This window comes from Scyliorhinus torazame, chromosome 9 (assembly GCF_047496885.1).
Source record: "Scyliorhinus torazame isolate Kashiwa2021f chromosome 9, sScyTor2.1, whole genome shotgun sequence".
In the NCBI taxonomy this organism is placed as follows: Eukaryota; Metazoa; Chordata; class Chondrichthyes; order Carcharhiniformes; family Scyliorhinidae; genus Scyliorhinus; species Scyliorhinus torazame.
Window position 1 is genome coordinate 168,203,620 of NC_092715.1, and position 21,280 is coordinate 168,224,899.

General features: G+C 53.2%; 1 protein-coding gene across 1 annotated transcript in view; it reads left to right on the top strand.

The window, feature by feature from the left end:
* LOC140429576 (kelch domain-containing protein 3) overlaps positions 1 to 21,280 on the top strand; it is a 304,290-nt gene that overhangs the window by 43,469 nt on the left and 239,541 nt on the right. Inside the window, exon 5 of the mRNA XM_072516761.1 lies at positions 9,686 to 9,764. Within this exon, the coding sequence (XP_072372862.1) occupies positions 9,686 to 9,764 (79 nt within the window). The remainder of the gene's footprint in view (positions 1 to 9,685; positions 9,765 to 21,280) is intronic.

Genomic DNA, 21,280 nt, shown 5'->3' on the forward strand with positions numbered 1-21,280 from the left:
TCTTTTTCCAGCTTCTCGCCCAGTTCCCACGCGGCTGTATTTCTCCCAGACGGTGCCCCCCCGCCCATCCTTTCCCGCACCCACTCCCCCCTTTCCCCAGCAGCAGCAACCCAGTAATTCCCCCCTCCCCCCCGCTAGACCCCCCGCTAGCGTAATTACTCCCCCATGTTGCTCCCAGAAGTCAGCAAACTCTGGCTGACCTCGGCTTCCCCCGTGATCACGGCTCGCCCCGTGCGGCGCCCCCTCCTTCCTGCTTCTCTATTCCCGCCATAATTATCATAGCGCGGGAACCAAGCCCGCGCCTCTCCCTCGGCCCCGCCTCCCATGGCCAACGCCCCATCTCCTCTCCCTCCCCACCTCCCCCCATCACCACCTGTGGGAGAAAGAAAAGTTACCATACCGCAGGATTAATCATACAATCCCTCTTCCCCCCCCCCCCCCCCCCCCCCACCCACTCGTCCCACCACTTTGTCCAAACGTTCATTTTCGTAGTCCAATCATTCAATTTTTCTTCTACAATAAACGTCCACGCTTCATCCGCCGTCTCAATGTAGTGTGTGCCTCCCCTGATATGTGACCCACAGTCTTGCCGGTTGCAGCATTCCAAACTTTATCTTTTTTTTGTGAAGTACCGCTTTGGCCCGATTACAGCTCGCCCTCCTTCTCGCCACCTCCGCACTCCAATCTTGATAGACGCGGATCACCGCGTTCTCCCATTTACTACACCGAGTTTTCTTCGCCCATCTAAGGACCATTTCTCTATCCTTAAAACGGAGAAACTCTCACCACTATGGCTCTGGGAGCTTCTCCTGCTCTCGGTCCTCGCACCATAATTCGGTATGCTCCTCCACCTCCAACGGACCCGTCGGGGCCTCCACTCCCATTAACGAGTGCAGCATCGTGCTCACATATGCCCCGAAGTCCGCCCCCTCCACACCTTCAGGAAGGCCAAGAATCCTCAAGTTGTTCCTCCTTGCGTTATTTTCCAGTGCCTCCAACCTCTCCACAGATCGTTTCTGGTGTGCCTCCTGTATCTCCGACTTCACCACCAGGCCCTGTATGTCGTTTTCATTCTCTGCTGCTTTCGCCTTCACGACCCGAAGCTCCTGCTCCTGGGTCTTTTGTTCCTCTTTCAGCCCTTCAATCGCCTGTAATATCGGGGCCAACAACTCTTTCTTCATTTCCTTTTTTATCTCCTCCACGCAGCGTTTCAAAAACTCTTGTTGTTCAGGGCCCCATATGAAACTGCCACCTTCCGACGCCATCTTGTTTCTGCTTGCCTTCCTTGCCGTTGTTCCAAAGGATCCGCTGCAATCCGGCACTTTCCTCTCCTTTTTCCATACCGTGTCCAGGGGGAACACCCTTCTGGTTTACCGCACGGTGTTTTCAGCCGTTAAAATTGCCGTTGGGGCTCCTATCAAGAGCCCAAAAGTCCGTTTCACAGGGAGCTGCCGAAACGTGCGACTCAGCTGGTCATCGCCGCACCCGGAAGTCCTAATGAAATATTAATATATGTAGCCTCTACTATCTTCCCTAGATTATGTCATATGGGGAATGGTTGAGGACTCTTGGTCTGTACTCGTTGGAGTTTAGAAGAATGGGGGATATCTTATTGAAACTTACAGGATACTGAGAGGCCTAGATAGAGTGGACGAGGAGCAGATGTTTGCACTAGTAGGAAAAACTAGAACCCGAGGGCCCAATCTCAGAATAAAGGGACAGTCCCTTTAAAACTGAGATGAGGAATATTTTCTTCAGCCAGAGGGTGGTGAATCTGTGGAACTCTTTGCTGCAGAAGGCCGTGGAGGCCAAATCACAGAGTGTCTTTAAGACCAAGATAGATAGGTTCTTGATTAATAAGGAGATCAGGGGGTATGGGGAGAAGGCAGGAGAATGGGGATGAGAAACATATCAGCCATGATTGAATGGCGGAGCAGACTCGATGGGCCAAATGCCCAATTCTGCTCCATTTGTCTTGTGATCTTATTATTTTGAAATAGGTGGATGCAATCCATCTGGGCCAGGAGTGTTATCCTCTTTGACTTTGTTTAGGTTATTCAAAGATACCCTTTCTTATTTTGAATACATTTTCTTATTTTAAATACTCAGCTCATCATTCAATGTCATGTCCACCTGTTCTATCTCCCTGGTAAATACCAAAGCAGAATACTTAATTATTTAATATTTTCACCATCTCTCTGTCGTTACCTGTGATAGTATCCTGTCTATTCTTGAATGATATTATTCCCATCACATCCTTCCTATTTTCTATTGAAGTGTCAGTAATATATTTTACTATTTTGTTTGACGTTGCTTGATAATTTAATTTTGTATTACCTCCTACAATTTTAACTGTTTTTTTACTTCCCTCCTAATCACTTCATATTCTCCCTTATCCTGCACTCCTCTGTTATCTATGTACTTAATATGTGCCTTTTCCAACCTGTTTCTCATTGTTGTTCTATGTAATTGTTTGCCTTATTAAGACCCTGCTGATGTTTCCTACAAGAGCATTTTCAAAATCCTGAAGAATAACTTGAAACACTGGCTCTTAGTGGTGTATATTTGTTTGGAAGAATGTGAGGAACAATGTACAACCCAGTAAGGAGCCAGTTCAGATGTTCTGTAAACAATAAGTAAAGAATATTTATTGAAGTAAAGAAAAACACATGATTAAAGACACTCTGTGACACCAAAGCAATATTGATAACTAAACAATCCGTGTTATCCAACTTATCTCTTGTTCCCACAATATTCCCACTTTCTCTGAACTCACTGAGGCACCCCTTTTCTCAACCAACATCCAATTTTTGTAACTATATAGGTTAAATCCAACTAATAGTTACCACACTTTACTGCTTAGGTGACAAAATCTGGAAAAGGCCTCTTCCTGGTTCAGCAAAGGCATGAAACTGCTTTGTTTAGAGGAGAATATCTGCAATCTGCCATGGCTCTATAGGTTAGATATAACAGGCCTCCATGCTCGGATCATAGATGAAGCTGGCCTATCTGACTGTTGGATGGAGAACTAGCCTCCTTCCCAAATTAGGTGCTAGAAGTTACATTGTTCTGGTCTCTTTGATGTCCCACCCTGTGGATTCAGCTGCCTATATCTCTCAAATTATTTGCCTTTAGAAGTTATCATTTGTATAACCCCACTGATCTTTGGTCAAGATTTCTAATATGGCAATTCACGCTTCAATGTATCTAGATGCCTGCTAATCTTGTTACTGGGCAAATAGCTCTAGACGCCAGTTAGTCTTGTTACTTGTCTGTTATTTTGTTTTCATCTCAAGTTCACTGTTAACCTCATTAATTTCCCAAATTCCTAACAGCCAATATTGTTGCTCATTTTACTTTCCCAAGTTCTATTCTCAGATCCTGAAGATCAGATTTCTCTAACTTGTTAACTTGGTTTTCATCATACTTATTGCCTCCTCTATCATCACCTTAAATCATACTATTTTATGGTCACTATCGTCTTGATGTTTCCTTATTTTTATTTATTTTTTCTATTCTGCTGCGTTCCCCATTACCAGATCCAATAGCAAATCGTGTCCTGTTGGTCTTTTTATATTTGCATTGCAAAGGAGTCCTGCACACATTGCCGGAACTCCATTCTTTATCCCCTTTGCTTCTTCTGTCCATATGATGTCAGGGTAGTTGTAATCCCCCATGATTATTAATCTTTTAAAATAAATTTAGAGTGCCCAATTCCTTTTTTTCCAATTGAGGGGCAATTTAGCATGGCCAATCCACCTACCCTGCACATCTTTGGGTTGTGGGGGTGAGACCCACGCAGACATGGGGAGAATGTGCAAACTCCACATGGCACTGACCCATGGCTGGGATCAAACCCGGGTCCTTGGTGCTGTGAGGCAGCAATGCTAACCACTGCGCTACCATGCCGCCCTAATAATTATTAATCTATTTATAATTTAAGACAATCCCCTAATTTGTCTGTACATTTCATATTCCACCTCCCTTTTACCAGGTGGTCTCTAGATTGCACATAATTAGTGTGATTGATTCTTTATTTTTTAAAACTCTCTATCCATGTAGATTCCGTATTTAGTGGAGAGCTGCTGCTCTTCTACAGTCTTTTTAAAAATAAAGTTAGAGTACCCAATTATTTTTTTTTAGCAATTTAGCGTGGTCAACCCACCTAACCTGCACACTTTTTTGGGTTGTGGGGGTGAGACCCACGCAGACCCGGGGAGAATGTGCAAACTCCACACGGTCAGCGACACGGGGCCGGGATTGAACCCGGGTCCTCACAGCCGTGAGGCAGCAGTGCTGGCCACCGTGCTGCCCCAGCTCTTCTACATTCTTAGGTTATCCCTAAAAGTTCAGCTACTGTACCTCCACCTTTTCTCTCTCTATTTTTTCTAAATCAATGATGTGATGTTTAATTCCCAGTCTTGATTTTCCCATAGCGATGGGTAAAATTTAACAGGGGGTGGCTTTCCCACTCTCCTAATGAAGAGTTGGTGGGAATTAACATCCCGACTGATCATGGTTGTTCCTTTGCCAATTAACATTCAAGGAGCATTCATTGATTGGAGACAAGACCTCTGCCACCACTTGGGCCTCCAATACCTGTGGGACAATCGAATCGACAGGTAGCTCATTGTCCCAGCAGCGCCATTGCAAGTTGTGGCCAAGGATGGGATACACCCAGGCCCAGCAAAGTATAGCCAGGTTCAACATAAAGGGGAGGAGGGGGGGGGGGGGGGGGGGGGGGGGGGGTTGGCTGAAGCAGGACAGAAGGCCCTTGGGGCAGGTAAGGGGGGTGGGGGTCTTGATTAAGAGGTCAGGGTAAAGGAACACCTGGTGAGGGGGCATACCTTGGCACCCCCTTTATCTCCTGAGGCCCAAGCACGATAACCTGCCAGGTAGGAAACATTCCTTGAGTGGTCATTAATTGGGGTAACAGCCTTGTCCGCACCCTGTATTATTGCGAACTGGCCAGGGGCAGGCAGGAAGGTGGTGGGAAGGACAGACACTGGGAAACATTTATGGGCCCCGCTGCCAGCAACCTTTAAAATTATGTCCCATGTGACAGTAATCCCTACAATGTCTGGTTCCCTCAATGCATAATTGCCTCCAGTTCACCTGTTTTATTACAGCCATTTGAACTCATTTTTAATAGTATTTCCTCTCACTTTTATGTTTTGCCATCTTTTTAGATTCCTCTTCTATAAATCCATTTTAACCTTGCCATCAATTTCCTTCCTTACTTTGTTCATTATTATTCTCTCCTTCCGTGTTTTGTTTATGTAGAGGATGCTTTACTTTCTTGTGAATCCCTAAGTACATATTACTAGTTTCAAGCTTTTGCACCTCCCTATTTACTCTTCCTGCTGGGACACTTGTCCCATCCTGTTCAGGTGGAGCCCATCCCATCGGTGCAGCTCCTTCCTGTCCCAGGATTGGTGTCAGTATCCCATGAAAAGGAACCCTTCTTTCCTACACCAGACTTTAAGCCACAAATTAATTCTCCAGCATCATCTGCTCTGATACCAATTTGCATGTCACTCAGAAAATAATCCCGAGATTATTAACCTCAGTGTCCTGATATTTAATTTAGAGCCTAATTCCTTATGCTGTCTCAGCAAGACCTTCTCCCTGTTCCAACATAGACCACAACAACTGGAAAGCCCCTCCCTTTCCAGGTTCCTTTCTAGCTGCCCTCAGATAACCTTGGCACTGGATGAGCAATATGTTCTTCGGGATTCTCATTTTTGGCTGCAGAGGACGATATCCACCCCCTTCATTACAGAAAGCCCTATTACTACCACATTTCAATTCTGTTTTTCTCTTTACTGGACAGCCTCTGTGCCTTGGTCTACATTGTGTCTGAATCCCTGCAGTCTTTCTCCTTGTTACATTGAGTACATCATACCTCGGGCCACCTTTTTGAAAGGTTGCCCCAATCTCTAAATGAGCTTGAGAGTGCCCCACATCCCCCACTCATGGGCAGTGTCACCCCTTGCACACATGGGCATTACCCACATGTACCCCCCCCTCCAAGTGAGGATACCCTGCTTTAGGGTTGCTGAGGGCCCCCACCCATCAGGCCTTCCCACCCCACTTTTTGGCCCCCCTTTCAGTACCCCACCCTTAACCTCCCCAATATCCCACCCTTCATAAACCCCCTCATCCCCCTTACATGGGCATGGCCCTTCTCAGGCCTCTTGGCAGGGACACTGTGGCACCCGGTCACCCTGGAACTGCCAGGCTAGCACCATGACCATGCCCTGCCCAGGTTGACAATGCCAGGATGGCTGGGCCAAAGTGCCCGGGTGTCAGAAAGACAGCCAGAGGGCTATACTGCCCTATCCCCGGCCACCCAGGGATCTCCAATGGCTGAGGAAACCCTCAAGGTGCTGTTACACCAGATCCAGGTTTGTGCGAACCAGTACTAAATGGTGGCTGGTCGAGGGGAGGTTGTTAGTTTCCTGGGCGCCGGGAGAATCCGGCGCAGACATACTTAAATGAGCCAAATAGCTCACTTAGGTATGCTGATCTGAATCTTGCCCAGCAAGGGCGTGATCCAGATCGCAATGTCTGGCAACTTTCCGTTAATCTCGCCAGACATCACACGCATTACGATTCTCGCGAGAGGCCTGATGGGTAGGGGCCCACAGTGACCCCAAAGGGCAGCACGGTAGCATAGTGGTTAGCATAATTGCTCACAGCTCCAGGGTCCCAGGTTCGATTTCTAGCTTGGGTCGCTGTGCGGAGTCTGCACGTTCTCCCCCGTGTGTGCGTGGGTTCCCTTCGGGTGCTCTGGTTTCCTCCCACAGTCCAAAGATGTGCAGGTTAGGTGGATTGGCCATGCTAAATTGCCTTTAGTGTCCAAAATTGCACTCAGTGTTGGGTGGGGTTACTGGGTTATGGGGGATAGGGTGAGGGTGGAGGTGTGGGCTTGGGTAGGGTGCTCTTTCCAAGAGCCGGTGCAGACTCGATGGGCCGAATGGCCTCCTGCACTGTAAATTCTATGAAAATGAGATTCAGCGGCCCCGTTTGCATCACCAACTCGGGCACGACATGGCCGGTTGTTTCTGAGACTTCCTTCTCAACCTTTCCTAAATTCCCGCAACCTTGCTCACTCTATTTGTCACACCCTGTCTTCCCTGAAACAGTTTTTCTCTGAAGTGTGAGTGTATTCTGGATAAAACTGTCCTGAATCTCCTCTCCCTTATGTGTCGGAGTCTCTTCAATTCACACTCCAGCTCAGTGACTCTGAGCTTGAGAGATTTGAGATGGAGACATCTCCTGCAGACATGTTTGCTCCAGGCAGTATTGTGAGAGCGACATTACTGAAGTGTGGAAAATTAAAAGGGACTAGATAGAGTAGATAGAAAGGCCCTAGTGCCTTTGGTTGAAAAGCCCATAACCAGTGGGCATAAGAGATTGAAAGTTTAAAGGGGTTTCGAGGAGATTTTCGTTTTCACCGAAAGGGGTGATTGGGATCTGGAATTCAGTATCTGAAAGCATGATAGAGGGAGGAACTTTCATAACATTAAAAAAATACTTGGATATGCACCTGAAGTGCCATAACTCACAAGGTTATGGATCTAGGGCTGGAAAGTGGGATTAGGGTGGATGTCTTCTTGTCAGTCAGTGGAGACGCAATGTGCTGAACAGCCTCCTGTGGTGTAAATTTCTCTGATCCTATGACTCCCCACCAACTAGGAATGAAACAACGGACCTTTCCACCCCATGTAACTCAGTGCCACACCACAGAGTGGATTTACCCATGAGTTTAAATTTTTTTTAAAAACAAGTTTCAAATGAATCAATGAAGCTGATGCTATGCAATGATGCTATTTACTTTAGGTAAACAGAATCAATACGTTGGAATTCTCCCATCCTACCCATAGCAGGTTTGGTGATGGGTGGGAGCGGAGAATCTAGCAGGAGCCAGAAAGTTGGAAACTGTCACCGTAAAATCAGGTTGCAATTCTCCTAATGCTGGGTAATGGTGAGTCAGTCTTCCTGCTGGCTAGTGGCGTGAGTTCCATTTACATTCATTTGCATCTCATCAATGCTCTTTAAAGATGCCAGATGGCATCCCATAAGGGTTTCCAATCTTGCTTCATGCCAGCGTGAAATTATGTTGGTCCCAGATGCTACTGGGACTTGATGGTTTGAGTTATAAGGAGAGGTTGGATAGACTGGGACGTTTTTCCCTGCAGCGTAAGAGTTTCAGGGGTGAACTTATAGAGGTCGAAAAAAATGATGAGCATAGATAAGGTAGATAGTCAACATCTTTTCCCAAAGGTAGGGGAGTGTAAAACTAGAGGGCATAGGTTTAAGGTGAGAGGGGAGAGATACAAAAGGGTCTAGAGAAGCAATTTTTTCACACGAGGTGGTGAGTGTCTGGAATGACCTGCGAGGAAGCAGTAGTAGAGGTGGGTACAATTTTGTCTTTTAAAAACCATTTAGACAGTTATATGGGAAAGATGGGTATCGAGGGATATGGGCCAAATGTGGGCAATTGGGACTAGCTTAGTGGTAAAAACTGGTGGCATGGACAAGTTGGGCCGAAGGGCCTGTTTCCATGCTGTAAACCTCTAAAGCCCGATTGCTAAAGAGTGGTGTGCACAAGATGACCCTCCGTTCACAAGACATTTTGAGGTGAGTACAACATAGCCTTTCAGCCATAGTGCTGCGCTGCTCCTGATGCATACTCTGCCAGGGCAGACCGGTTTCCTGCCTTCCATCTCCACGCCGAACTGGTCTTCATGGACAGCACCATGCTATAGGACCCATGGCCCCCTCCTGCAGCACTGTCGCTGATCAGTACTCTGCCTAGGGTTGAGGTCTACACACTATCTAAACAGCACTGTGCTGAGGGACTCATGCAGCCACTGCAACAAAAGTCCGAAGCTCGACCGCCAGTGGATCGCGAGGTGAGACTGGGGGTGGGGGTGGGGGGGGTAATGTGGAAGGAGGGCTGTACAAGGGTGGGGGTAGGACAAGGGGTCACAATGGCAAGTAGAGGGACAATGAGGTGGATGAGGAGGATGACCAATGAAAGGTATAGAGAAGACTGAATGCAGGGAAGCTCGACCTCAACAAGGCTGCATGAAAAACTCACAAATTAAGGGGGGTTGAAGGAAACCACATTGTTTACTGGAAGGGGATGAAGAAAGACTCCAGAGGTGATGGGTAGAGGTCCAAATGGAGCATGGGCACCTCATAGGTAACAGGCTGGGGGGGTGTCTGGTTGAATTGGGGAACAGATTCTCCTTGAGACTGCTAGCCTTTTCCTCTTAATTACTGCCATTCTGCATGATCTGGTGAAGAATGTGGGATGGGAAGGGTGATATAAGTGCTGGGCTGGTATTTAAATATGCCCCCAGGACCTCCCGCCAGCTGATGGTGGGCAGACAAATCAGCTGCTGACCTGCCAGGTGACTCTAAGGGTAACTTGCCTTGTGCGCAATTAATGAGGTTTCAAGTGCAGAAGCTGACTGGGGTCCCGCCATTCTGGCCAGCGGGAAATGCGCTGTCAAGCTTCCCACCACCGCACTTGGCCTCAAAACACAGAGTATTCTGTCCAATGAGTTTGAACAGTTTTAAAGTCTTAATGTTCCTAATTGACTATTTCAATTGTTAAAAAAAATTACTGTATTACAATATTATTTAGTGCCATATGTTCTGTTCACAACAGTAACACCCTGTGATCTGACCTGGGAAATTATACCACAAAGTGGATACATACCATCATCCAGAGAAGGACACTCCTTGTGGTAAGACAGAACAGATTATTGGAGTGACAACTGCCAGATACTGGGGTGGATATCTGATTAGAATGATTAGGATTGTTGCCGTCACAGCATAACTCGCTAAGAGTAATAACATTGAATGAGGCTGCCATCAGCAATTTTTTATTTGGTGCGAGCAGTGGAAACAAAATTGGCGTTTGTTCCAGAAGTGAGTGCTGTGCCCTCAAGTGGGATGGGTTGGTTTCACTTCCAATGTGATTCTTCTCCCACTATTTTGTGGTGTCGGTAATATTGACAGGGTCAGTTAGAGGCCGGCTCAATTCCACCCCTCAGTGGAGCAGGAGTCAAGCTATTGGTTGAGCAAGCGATTTGTAAGTTTTGAACAAAAATAAACAAGATTATGTTCCTACAACAATTCTCTAGTGGCAGCAGCAATAGGTAGACACTGAATTGCGTGTAAAGATCTGTTGTCATTGACATTAACATGTTTCCTTTTGCTGGTTACCAGTTTGAAGAGAAATTGTAAAGTTGTGCAAAAATCAATGTTTATTTCACTTGAATGAAGCCACTGATGAAAACTAAGCCATCATTATGAACCCCTGAACAGGAGGCTAATTTGCCTGGAGCCAAACTCTGAGATGTTTATGATATCTTGGCAGGATAAAAATACTGGTGCATACACATGGAGTTCTCATACCTGACTGAACTGATTTATTCTGGTTTGGTTTATATTCATACATACAAAATAATCACAAGAGGGTGTTATTACTTCCCACCCTCCTTCATGAAAAAGTCACACCACACAACTTATATCATTTCTTGATTTGTATTTACTTACGAATCTAACATATCCATTTGTTTCCTATTCCTAAGAGAGTACCGGCTTTCTTGACCCAAACTTTCAAAACCTGGGGAAGGACTTTGACCCATCATGACCTGAGCCTGATTTTGCTCTTGACTGTCAGTCGAATTTTCCACTTCATCAGACATGTCAGTCTGACTGACTCTGATCTGAACTATTTTCAGGCACAACTTGTACTGGGGTAACTGTTAGTACTCTACTCGTATACTAGCTAACTAATTCCTCAGAATCATTTGATTGTTATTCATCACGAACCTCTGAAGGTAAACATGATAACATAATCTATATGTACAAACCTAACCTTTCCACTACCAAACATCTTGACCAAATATGTGTTAGGACTACATATTTTCATGACTCTTCTTGGTAACCACTTCAACTACTTAGGATGGTTCAACTTGTTCTCCAATGTCATCTGTTCTGATTGGCATCTCTATGTGTGAAAAGAAGACATCTTCCCTGTTGGGCTTCACCTGTAATGGGGTGGTAATCTAGTCACTGCATCAGCATTACAATTATGTTCTGATCATCTGTATTTGGTGTGCTTATAAACAGACAATGTCAACGCCCTCTACATTAGCTGCATGGTAGCACAGTGGTTAGCACTGTTGCTTCACAGTGGCAGGGTCCCAGGTTTGATTCCCGGCTTGGTTCACTGTCTGTGCGCAGTCTGCACGTTCTCCCCGTGTCTGCATGGGTTTCCTCCGGGTGCTCCAGATTCCTCCCACAAGTCCTGAAAGACATGCATGTTAGGTGAATTGGACATTTTGAGTTCCCCCTCTGTGTACTCAAACAGGCGTTGGAGTGTGACGACGAGGGGATTTTCACAGTAACTTCATTGCAGTGTTAATGTAAGCCTACTTGTGACAATAGTAAAGATTATTATTATTAACAAAACTGCTGCTAAAGTGAGTACTGGAAACTGGGGGCGGGATTCTGCGAAAACCGGCGGGGCGGGCAACTCCGGCGGGAAGGATTGGCGTGAACCACTCCGGCGTCGGGCCGCCCCGGAGATGCGGAATCCTCCGCACCTTCAGTGGCTAGGCCGGCACCGGAATGGTTTGCGCCGCGCCAGCTGCTGGGGAAGGGGCTTGGCGCCACACCAACTGGCGCCAAAGGGCCTCCGCCAGCCGGCGCGGGTTCGCGCATGCGCCAGAGTGCCATTGTGTGCTGACGTCATCCCAGCGCATGCGCAGGGGGGGTTCATCTCCGCCTTGGCCATTGCGGAGGTCCACAGCAGCCGACACGTAGGAATAAAGTGCCCCCACGGTGGGCCCCGAACGCGGGCCAGGCCATCGTGGGGCACTTCCAGGGGCCAAATCCCCCTGCGCCCTCCCCGAGGACTCCGGAGGCCGCCCGCGGAGCCAGGTCCCGCCGGTAGGTACCTGTTGTAATTGATGCCAGCGGGATCGGCCGAAAACGGGCGGCCGCTCGGCCCATCGCGGGCCGGAGAATCGCCGGGGTGCCGCTGCCAAAGGCCCCCGACCGGCGCAGCGCGATTCATGCCCCTGCCAAATCCCCGGCGCTGGAGAATTCGGCAGCCAGTGGGGGCGGGATTCATGCCGCCCCCCCGCCGATTCTCCGACCCGGCGGTGGGTCGGAGAATCCCGCCCTGGATTCCTATTGGTTTCTATTGTTTAACTACGACCATGCAAGTATTTATGAAATCTTCTTACTCCAAAAATGCTACATGTTCTATCTGAGCAGAATTCTGCTCACTGGCACTGAGGGTGCATGAACCAAATGCAATCAGTCTACCCTCACTATTATCCAATACACAAGAGATCACAGCACCTACTCTGTAAGGAGAGGCATCATGGGCGTCATTCTCCGACCCCCCGCCGGGTCGGAGAATGGCCGTTGGCCGCCGTGAATCCCGCCCCCGCCGAAGTCTCCGAAGGGAGAAAAGTCGGCGGGGCGTTAATGGCGCCGCTGCCGCGGAGAATGTCACGGGTCTGCGCAAGGCAGCCGATTTTCGGCCTGCCGATATTCTCCCTTCCGGATGGGCCGAAGTCCCGTCGACGTGATGACCGTTCACGTCGACATGAATCAAACCTCCTTTTCATCGGCGTGACCCGGTGCTCCAGGCTCACGCCGACCAGCGAGGAGGTGAGTGACGGCCTGGGGGGTTGGCTCTGGGCAGGAAATGGCGTGGCCGCAGACTGATTGCGTGAGGAGAGGTGTGTCTCGGCTTGTGTGTGTGTGCGGCGGCGGGGGGGGGGTTAGAGTAGGCTGGGCTCCGGGGGAGTGCCGGGAGGGGGTCCGTGCCGGGGTGGAGGTTGGGGGTTGGGGGGGGGTCCGTGCCGGGGTGGAGGTTGGGGGGGGCGGTCCGTGCCGGGGTGGAGGTTGGGAGGGGGGGTCCGTGCTGGGGTGGAGGTTGGGGGTTGGGGGGGGTCCGTGCTGGGGTGGAGGTTGGGGAGGGGGTCCGTGCCGGGGTGGAGGTTGGGGGGGGGTCCGTGCTGGGGTGGAGGTTGGGGGTTGGGGAGGGGGTCCGTGCCGGGGTGGAGGTTGGGGGGGGGTCCGTGCTGGGGTGGAGGTTGGGGAGGGGGTCCGTGCCGGGGTGGAGGTTGGGGGTTGGGGAGGGGGTCCGTGCCGGGGTGGAGGTTGGGGGGGGGGGGTCCGTGCTGGGGTGGAGGTTGGGGAGGGGGTCCGTGCCGGGGTGGAGGTTGGGGGGGGGGTCCGTGCCGGGGTGGAGGTTGGGGGGGGGGGTCCGTGCTGGGGTGGAGGTTGGGGGTTGGGGGGGGTCCGTGCTGGGGTGGAGGTTGGGGAGGGGGTCCGTGCCGGGGTGGAGGTTGGGGGGGGGGTCCGTGCTGGGGTGGAGGTTGGGGGTTGGGGGGGCGTCCGTGCTGGGGTGGAGGTTGGGGAGGGGGTCCGTGCCGGGGTGGAGGTTGGGGGGGGGTCCGTGCTGGGGTGGAGATTGGGGGGGGGGTCCCTGCTGGGGTGGAGGTTGGGGGTTGGGGAGGGGGTCCGTGCCGGGGTGGGCGATGGGAGGACAAATGAGTTGGTCCACCTGGCCAGGTGCCAGCCTCCAACAGTTGGACCCATGCGGTCCATGCCACCTGGCTGGGGGGAGGAGGGGATATGGGCAATGATGACATGTCGTCGTTCCCCTCCCCCCCACCAGGCCGTCATGTTTTCAGACCATCCAGCGATGTTGGCCGCCGTGGTGGCAGCCGCTCATGTCTATGTTGCCCTGGTTGAGGAGGAGGAGGAGGAGGAGGAGCGTGCCAGAGAGGCGGCGCAGGCTGCCGCAGAGGGGCAGGCGGCAGCTGGCCAGGCTGGAGGGACACCTGACCGACAGGACGAGGAGGGGGAGGAGGACGTCGCGGCCCCACGGCAACGGAGGCACCCGAGGGCGCCCCGTGTGTACCGGCCCGGCAGTCATACCAGGACCTCACGGACCGGGAATGCAGGAGGAGACTCCGGATGAGCCGGGAAACCGTGGCACACATCTGCCACCTGCTGGCACACCTGTCACCACGTGGCACTGGCGGGGGACACCCTCTCCCCGTGTCCGTCAAGGTTACGGTGGCCCTGAACTTTTATGCAACGGGGTCATTCCAGGCACCGAGTGGGGACCTGTCCGGCATATCGCAGACATCGGTGCATCGGTGCATCCGGGCAGTGACAGATGCCCTTTATGCCATGGTGCACCGCTACATCTGCTTCCCCGTGGACCGGGCCAGCCAAGATGCCCGGGCCGTGGGCTTCTCTGCCGTTGCCGGGTTCCCCATGGTCCAGGGCGCGATCGATGGGATGCACGTCGCCGTGCGGCCACCTGCAGAGAACAGGGCCGTGTTCACTAATAGGAAGGGGACCTATTCAATGAACGTACAGGTGGTCTGCGACCACCGCATGATGATCCTGCACGTCTGCGCCCGTCACCCAGGCAGTGTACACGACTCATTCGTGTTGTCGCGGTCATCCATCCCCGGCATGTACGAGGGACGCCATCCCCGGCTGAGGGGCTGGTTGCTGGGCGACAGGGGCTACCCATTGCGATCGTGGCTGATGACGCCTATACGGAGGCCACGCAATGAGGCGGAGAACCGCTACAATGATGCCCATGTAGCGACAAGGGGAGTGATCGAGAGGTGCTTTGGCGTGCTGAAGATGCGTTTCAGGTGCCTTGACCTCTCTGGGGGCGCCCTCCAGTATCGGTCAGATAGGGTCGGCCGCATCATTGTGGTGTGCTGCGTCCTGCACAACATAGCCCAGCAGAGGGGCGATGTGCCGCAGGCAGAGGAGGGCGGAGTGGAGGAGCAGCAGGAAGAGGCCCAGTCCTCCCCAGATGAGGGGGATGGGGGCAATGGTCAGGGCAGACGGGGTAGACACAGGCGGGTGGCTGTCCACCGTTACCGGCTGGCCCAGCGGGCACGGGACAGACTGATAGACGCCCGCTTCACTGACTAGATGGGCGTGGGAATCGGGTAGTATGGCCACAGACCGCACACCATGACAACAGCCGACCACCCACACCCCCCACCCATCCACCCACCCAGCACCCTCACCCCCCTCCCCAACCCCACACACCCCACCCGCATGCACACCACCCCCCCCTCCCCCCAATTGCCGATCCACCGGCGGCACAACGGGCCGGGCTCACCCAGTTGCGGGTGGACTCGTGTCTATCGCAGGCCATGGAGGATGATGACAACCCGCCTCCGATGAGCTCCTGGCTCTACATCGTTGGACTATGTCTGACCCATGGCCACAGTACCACCATCCACCCGGACCATCCCTGCATGCGGCTGTGACACTGCAGCGCACGGTCCCGTCCTCTGCCCGGGGGATGTTGATGGCGGCCCAGGGGGAAGGGGGCAGACTCACCTGGGGCTGAGGTAAGACCACCCGTCACACACACACTTGCGCTCAACGTACATGACACGCCCGCACACTTTGGACAGAGCACAAAGGCAGCTTCGGTAGGCGTAACATTGACTTTAATAACCAAAGGAGTTCATGCACGTGCCCTAGCCCCTAAAACTCATCTGTGCCCTGCACCCGTGCCAACTTACTCAGTGTCTAATTGTTTGGCCTTACGGGCCCTTTGACTACGTCTACGTGGTTCCCCAGACGGTACAGCAGAACTGGAGGTGGACTCCTGTGATTCCTGCCCTCTGACACTGGATCCCTTTGGCGGCCGTTTCCTGGGGCGTCCTGGCCTAGATGGGCCAGGCTGCGGCCCGGGCGACTGGGATGGCGAGCTGCCAGCCTGTCCTGCCCGTTGCCCACCCGATGCACCTGGGACGGAAGGGGGGGAGTCCGAGGTGTCGCGGTGTACCGGGACCTCCCCTACAGAGGGAGCCGGGACGGACCACACCACCTCCTCCTCCCTCGGGGTGCCCGATGGCCCCCAGGCTTCTACATGGGTGGGGGATGCGAACGGACTGGCCATCCGACGTGCCCCCGACATCTGGCGCTGCCAGTCCTGGAGGCCCGTGCTGGTATCGACAGGGGTCTGCAGGTTTGCAGCCATGGAGCCCAGGGGGTTGTCGAACCCTGTCTGTGACAGTGCGACGCCGGCTCGCACATGGCCACTGGCGCCGATGCCCTCAGCAATGGCCTGCTGAGACTGGGCCATGGCCTGCAGAGACTGGGCCATGGCCTGCAGAGACTGTGCTATGGCCTGCTGAGACTGGGCTATGGCCTGCTGAGACTGGGCCATGGCCTGCTGAGACTGGGCTATGGCGTTGAGCGCCTCTGCCATCTGGCGCTGGCACTGGCTCATGGCCTCCTGTGAGAGGGCAGCCATTTCCTGGGCCACAGACGCCGCCTGCACGGAAGGCCCCAGGCCTCGCAAACCGTTCCCCATGTCTGACACCGTCGCACCCATTGCCTCCACCGCGGACGCCACCCGTGCGGTGTCAGCCTGGGTGGCACGCATGACCGGGACCACTCCCAGCTCCTAGACGCGGGTGGACTCCTTCACCTGCGACCGCAGCCGCCGCAAGCCACCCGTCACCCTATTCGCTCGTCTCCGTGTCGGTGGTTGCATCGGATCTATGTGTGGGTGTGGTAACTGCAGGAACCCGGGATCCATCTGGGCGGCAGATGTTCGCTTGGCCTGGGCTGCCCTCCGACCGCCCGGTCCCTCTGCTGCTCCTACCTCCACCTGCTGTACCGGGACGGCTGTGTTGTGCGCACCAGTGAGTGTACCAGACGCCTCATCACTAAAGTGCCCAACCGTGGTGAGTGTTTCTGCGATGGTGGAGGGTGTTGGTGACAGCAGTGGCGTTGTGTCGTGCTCTTCGTCCCACTCTGAGTCCATGGCACTTTGGGGTGGGGGTTCGTCTCCACCCATCCACTCTGAGTCACTGTCCGGTATTTCGTCTTCCCGGGTAGTGCTGTCCCGGGTAGTGCTGTCCCGGGTAGTGCTGTCCCGGGTAGTGCTGTCCCGGGTAGGGGTGTCCTGGGTAGTGGTGTCCCAGGTAGGGGTGTCCTGGGTAGTGGTGTCCCGGGTAGGGGTGTCCTGGATAGTGGTGTCCTGGGTAGTGGTGTCCTGGCTCGGATGTGACGGGGGCCTGTGGCTGCCCCCCTCATCGCTGGGTGGTCGCTCCCGCACGTGACGGGGGTGTCGTCTCCCTGTTGCTCCAGGTCTCTCCGTCTCCCGTGGTGTGCGAGGGGCATCCTGCGGGCGTCGCATGCTGGAGGGTCCGGGTCTCTCCGTCTCCCGTGGTCTCCGAGGGGCATCCTGCGGGCGTTGCATGCTGGAGGGTCCGGGTCTCTCCGTCTCCCGTGGTCTCCGAGGGGCATCCTGCGGGCGTCGCATGCTGGAGGGTGCGGGTCTCTCCGTCTCCTGTGGTCTCCGAGGGGCATCCTGCGGGCGGTGTGCATCTGCGGGCATGGGTGCCTGGACGTTTGGTCCTGCGATACACAATGAAGCATGCATGGTTAGACATCAGGCAGTGATCAGGTGATACGGGGGAGGGGGATATAGGGGAGGGGGGATATGGGGACGGGCTGTTGGTGGCTCACTTGCTCGTGGGGCCCCGACCTCTGCATCAGCAACCTCCCGGTCCTCAGGTCCGCCAGCCAGTTCCAGGGCCCTTTCCTCGTGTACGGTCAGTGGCCTCTCATCAGCGGGCCCTCCTCCAGTCCTCACATGCTCCCTATTGTTGTGTGCGCGCTTCTCCTGTGGGGGGGGGGGGGGGGTGGTGGCAGGGGTAAAAGGCAACAGTGTTAGGCAGGTATATGAATGCACGCCATCGGTTGCGCGTGCATTGCAGAGGTTAAGGTTAGGGCTGGATTCACCTGGGGATATGGGGGTTATGGGAGAGGGGGGATATGGGGGAGGGGGGATATGGGGGAGGGGGGTATGGGGGATATGGGGGAGGGGGGATATGGGGGAGGGGGGATATGGGGGAGGGGGGATATGGGGGAGGGGGGGTATGGGGGAGGGGGGGTATGGGGGAGGGGGGATATGGGGGAGGGGGGGATATGGGGGAGGGGGGATATGGGGGAGGGGGGATATGGGGGAGGGGGGATATGGGGGATATGGGGGAGGGGGGATATGGGGGAGGGGGGATATGGGGGAGGGGGGATATGGGGGATATGGGGGAGGGGGGATATGGGGGAGGGGGGGATATGGGGGAGGGGGGTATGGGGGAGGGGGGATATGGGGGATATGGGTGAGGGGGGAGGGGGGATATGGGGGAGGGGGAGATATGGGGGAGGGGGGCTATGGGGGAGGGGGGATATGGGGGAGGGGGGATATGGGGGAGGGAGGATATGGGGGAGGGGGAATATGGGGGATATGGGGGAGGGGGGTATGGGGAAGGGGGGATATGGGGGAGGGGGAGATATGGGGGAGGGGGATATGGGGGAGGGGGGATATGGGGGAGGGGGGGATATGGGGGAGGGGGGATATGGGGGAGGGGGGGATATGGGGGATATGGGGGAGGGGGGATATGGGGAGGGGGGAATATGGGGGATATGGGGGAGGCTCACCCTGCCTGCTCTGACGAGGTCGTTCACCTTCTTGTGGCACTGGGTGCCTGTCCGTGGTGTTAGGGCCACAGCGGTGACGGCCTCTGCCACTTCCCTCCACAGACGCCGGCTGTGGCGTGGGGCAACTCTGCGGCCGTGCCCGGGATACAGGGCGTCCCTCCTCTGCTCCACCGCGTCCAGGAGCGCCTCCACATCGCGTGACTCGAACCTCGGGGCTGAGCGACGGCCAGCCATCCAGTCGGGTGTTGCGGTCGGGTGTTGCGGTCGGGTGGGGGGGAGCTGCGGGGCCTTATGAGCCGTCACGCCGTGCAGCGCGTATGACGCTGCACGGCGTGAACCATTGCGCAAGCGCGGATCCCGTCACGTCGCTGCTAGCCCATTTCGGGCCGGAGACTATCGGCCCATTTTTATGACGTGACGCAAGTGGGATTTGCGCCGTTTTTTGCGCCGATCGGCGGACTTTCCGCCGATAACGGAGAATTTCGCCCCATATGTTAGAACATAGAACATAGAAAATACAGCACAGAACAGGCCCTTCGGCCCACGATGTTGTGCCGAACCTTTGTCCTAGATTAATCATAGATTATCATTGAATTTACAGTGCAGAAGGAGGCCATTCGGCCCCCTGAGTCTGCACCGGCTCTTGGAAAGAGCACCCCACCCAAACTCAACACCTCCACCCAACACCAGGGGCAATTTTGGACACTGAGGGCAATTTATCATGGCCAATCCACCTACCCTGCACATCTTTGGACTGTGGGAGGAAACCAGCTTAATAGGTTTGGGCACATTGCAATGTACAAGCATTGTATGCCAACTGGCTTATTTTTACACAGCTTGAATGCTTAGTCACTACTTTGTTCAATTCCACAGAACATCCTTCCTCAAGAGTTAATTTCATAGATGCAATAATGTTACCAAATTTGGTATGAATTTATTATGGTAATTCACGCGACACATAAAAGATCTCGGGCGAAATTCTCCTACCCGCCCCGCCACATTTCTGCGCCGACCGGCCGGCGGGAGCCTCCGTAACACCGGCCGGTCAATGGGGTTTCCCATTGTGGGGCACCCCCACGCCGTCGTGAAACCCCCGGGCGCCGGCAGAACGGAGACTCCCGCCGGCGGAGAATGACGCCCCTGAGCTCAGAGATATTCTGAGTGTGTGGCACATTTCCTATCGCTTGAATCTCACTCTTGATAGGATGTAAACTCGCTTTGACTACTCAGTGGCCCAAGTACTCTACAGTTTTGAAACATTTGTCACTTGTGTGTCTTCACCCGAACTCCATGCGTTTCCAAACATTTGAGCACCTCTTTCAATCTATCATCATGGGCTGGTTGTCTGGAGCTTAAATAAGTATGTCATCTAAATAGCACAATACTCACTCAATTCCTCATGCCCCATTAAAAAATTCCAGGGACCGACGATACACCAAATGAGCCGATGAAACTGAAAAAGACCCATGTTTGTATTAATAGTCAGAAATCAGGCTTGGGCTGTCAAGTGGGGCAAGTAACATATGTGCCACAGAATAGCCATCTCCAACAAGAGAGAATCTAACTATCGCTCCTTGACATTCAATGGCATTACCATTACTGAATCCCCTACTATCAACACCTGGGGGCTGCTATTGACCAGACTATGGCCTAGCCATATACTGTGGCTACAAAAGCAGGTCAGAGGCTGGGAATCCTGTGGCAAGTAACTCGCCCCCTTGGCTCCCAAAGCCTGTCCATCATCTACATGGCACAAATCAGGAGTGTGATGAAATACTTTCCCCTGACCTGGATGAGTGTCAGTCCAACAATACTCAATAAGTTCAACACCAACGAGGACAAAGCAGCCCCGCTTGATTGGCACCCCATCCTCAAACATTCACTCCCTCCACCGCAGTAGCATCAGTGTGTAACATCTGCAGGATGCACTGCAGGAACTCACCAAATCTCCTTAGGAGCATCTTTCAAACCCACGACTGCTACCATCTAGAAGGACAAGGACACCAGTTACCTGGGAACACCATCACCTGGATGTTCCCCTCCAAATCATTCACCATCATAATTTGGAAATATATTCCTGTTCCTTCATTGTCGAAGGGTTAAAATCCTGGAATTCCCTCCCTAACAGCACTGTGGGTGGACCTACACCTCAGCAACTGCAGTGGTTCAAGATGGCAGCTCACCACCACCTTCTCTTTTTGATTTTTATTTATTTATTTATTTAAAATTTAGAGTACCCAATTAATTTTTTCCAATTAAGGGGCAATTTAGCGTGGCCAATCCACCTACACTGCACATCTTTGGGTTGTGGGGGTGAAACCCACGCAGACATAGGGAGAATGTGAAATCTCCACACGGACAGTGACCCAGAGCTGGGATCGAACCTGGGACCTCGGTGCCGTGAGGCAGCAATACTAACCACTGCGCCACCATGCTGCCCAGCCACCACCTTCTCAAGGGCAACTAGGGATGGGCAATAAATGCTGGAAATTGTATGACCTGGCAAATGTGGACCATTCTCGACTGTTAAAGCACGGGCCATTGTCGCTCATGACGGTGATTGGGATGCCATGCCTTGAGAACGTCTCCTTTGATGACGGTCCGAGAGATGAGGTCCGGGAGCTTCAGCACCTCAGGGTAATTCGAGAAATAGTCGATGATCAATATGTCGTCGCGACCATTCGCATGAAAGAGGTCAATGCCAACATTGGACCACGGATAGGTCACT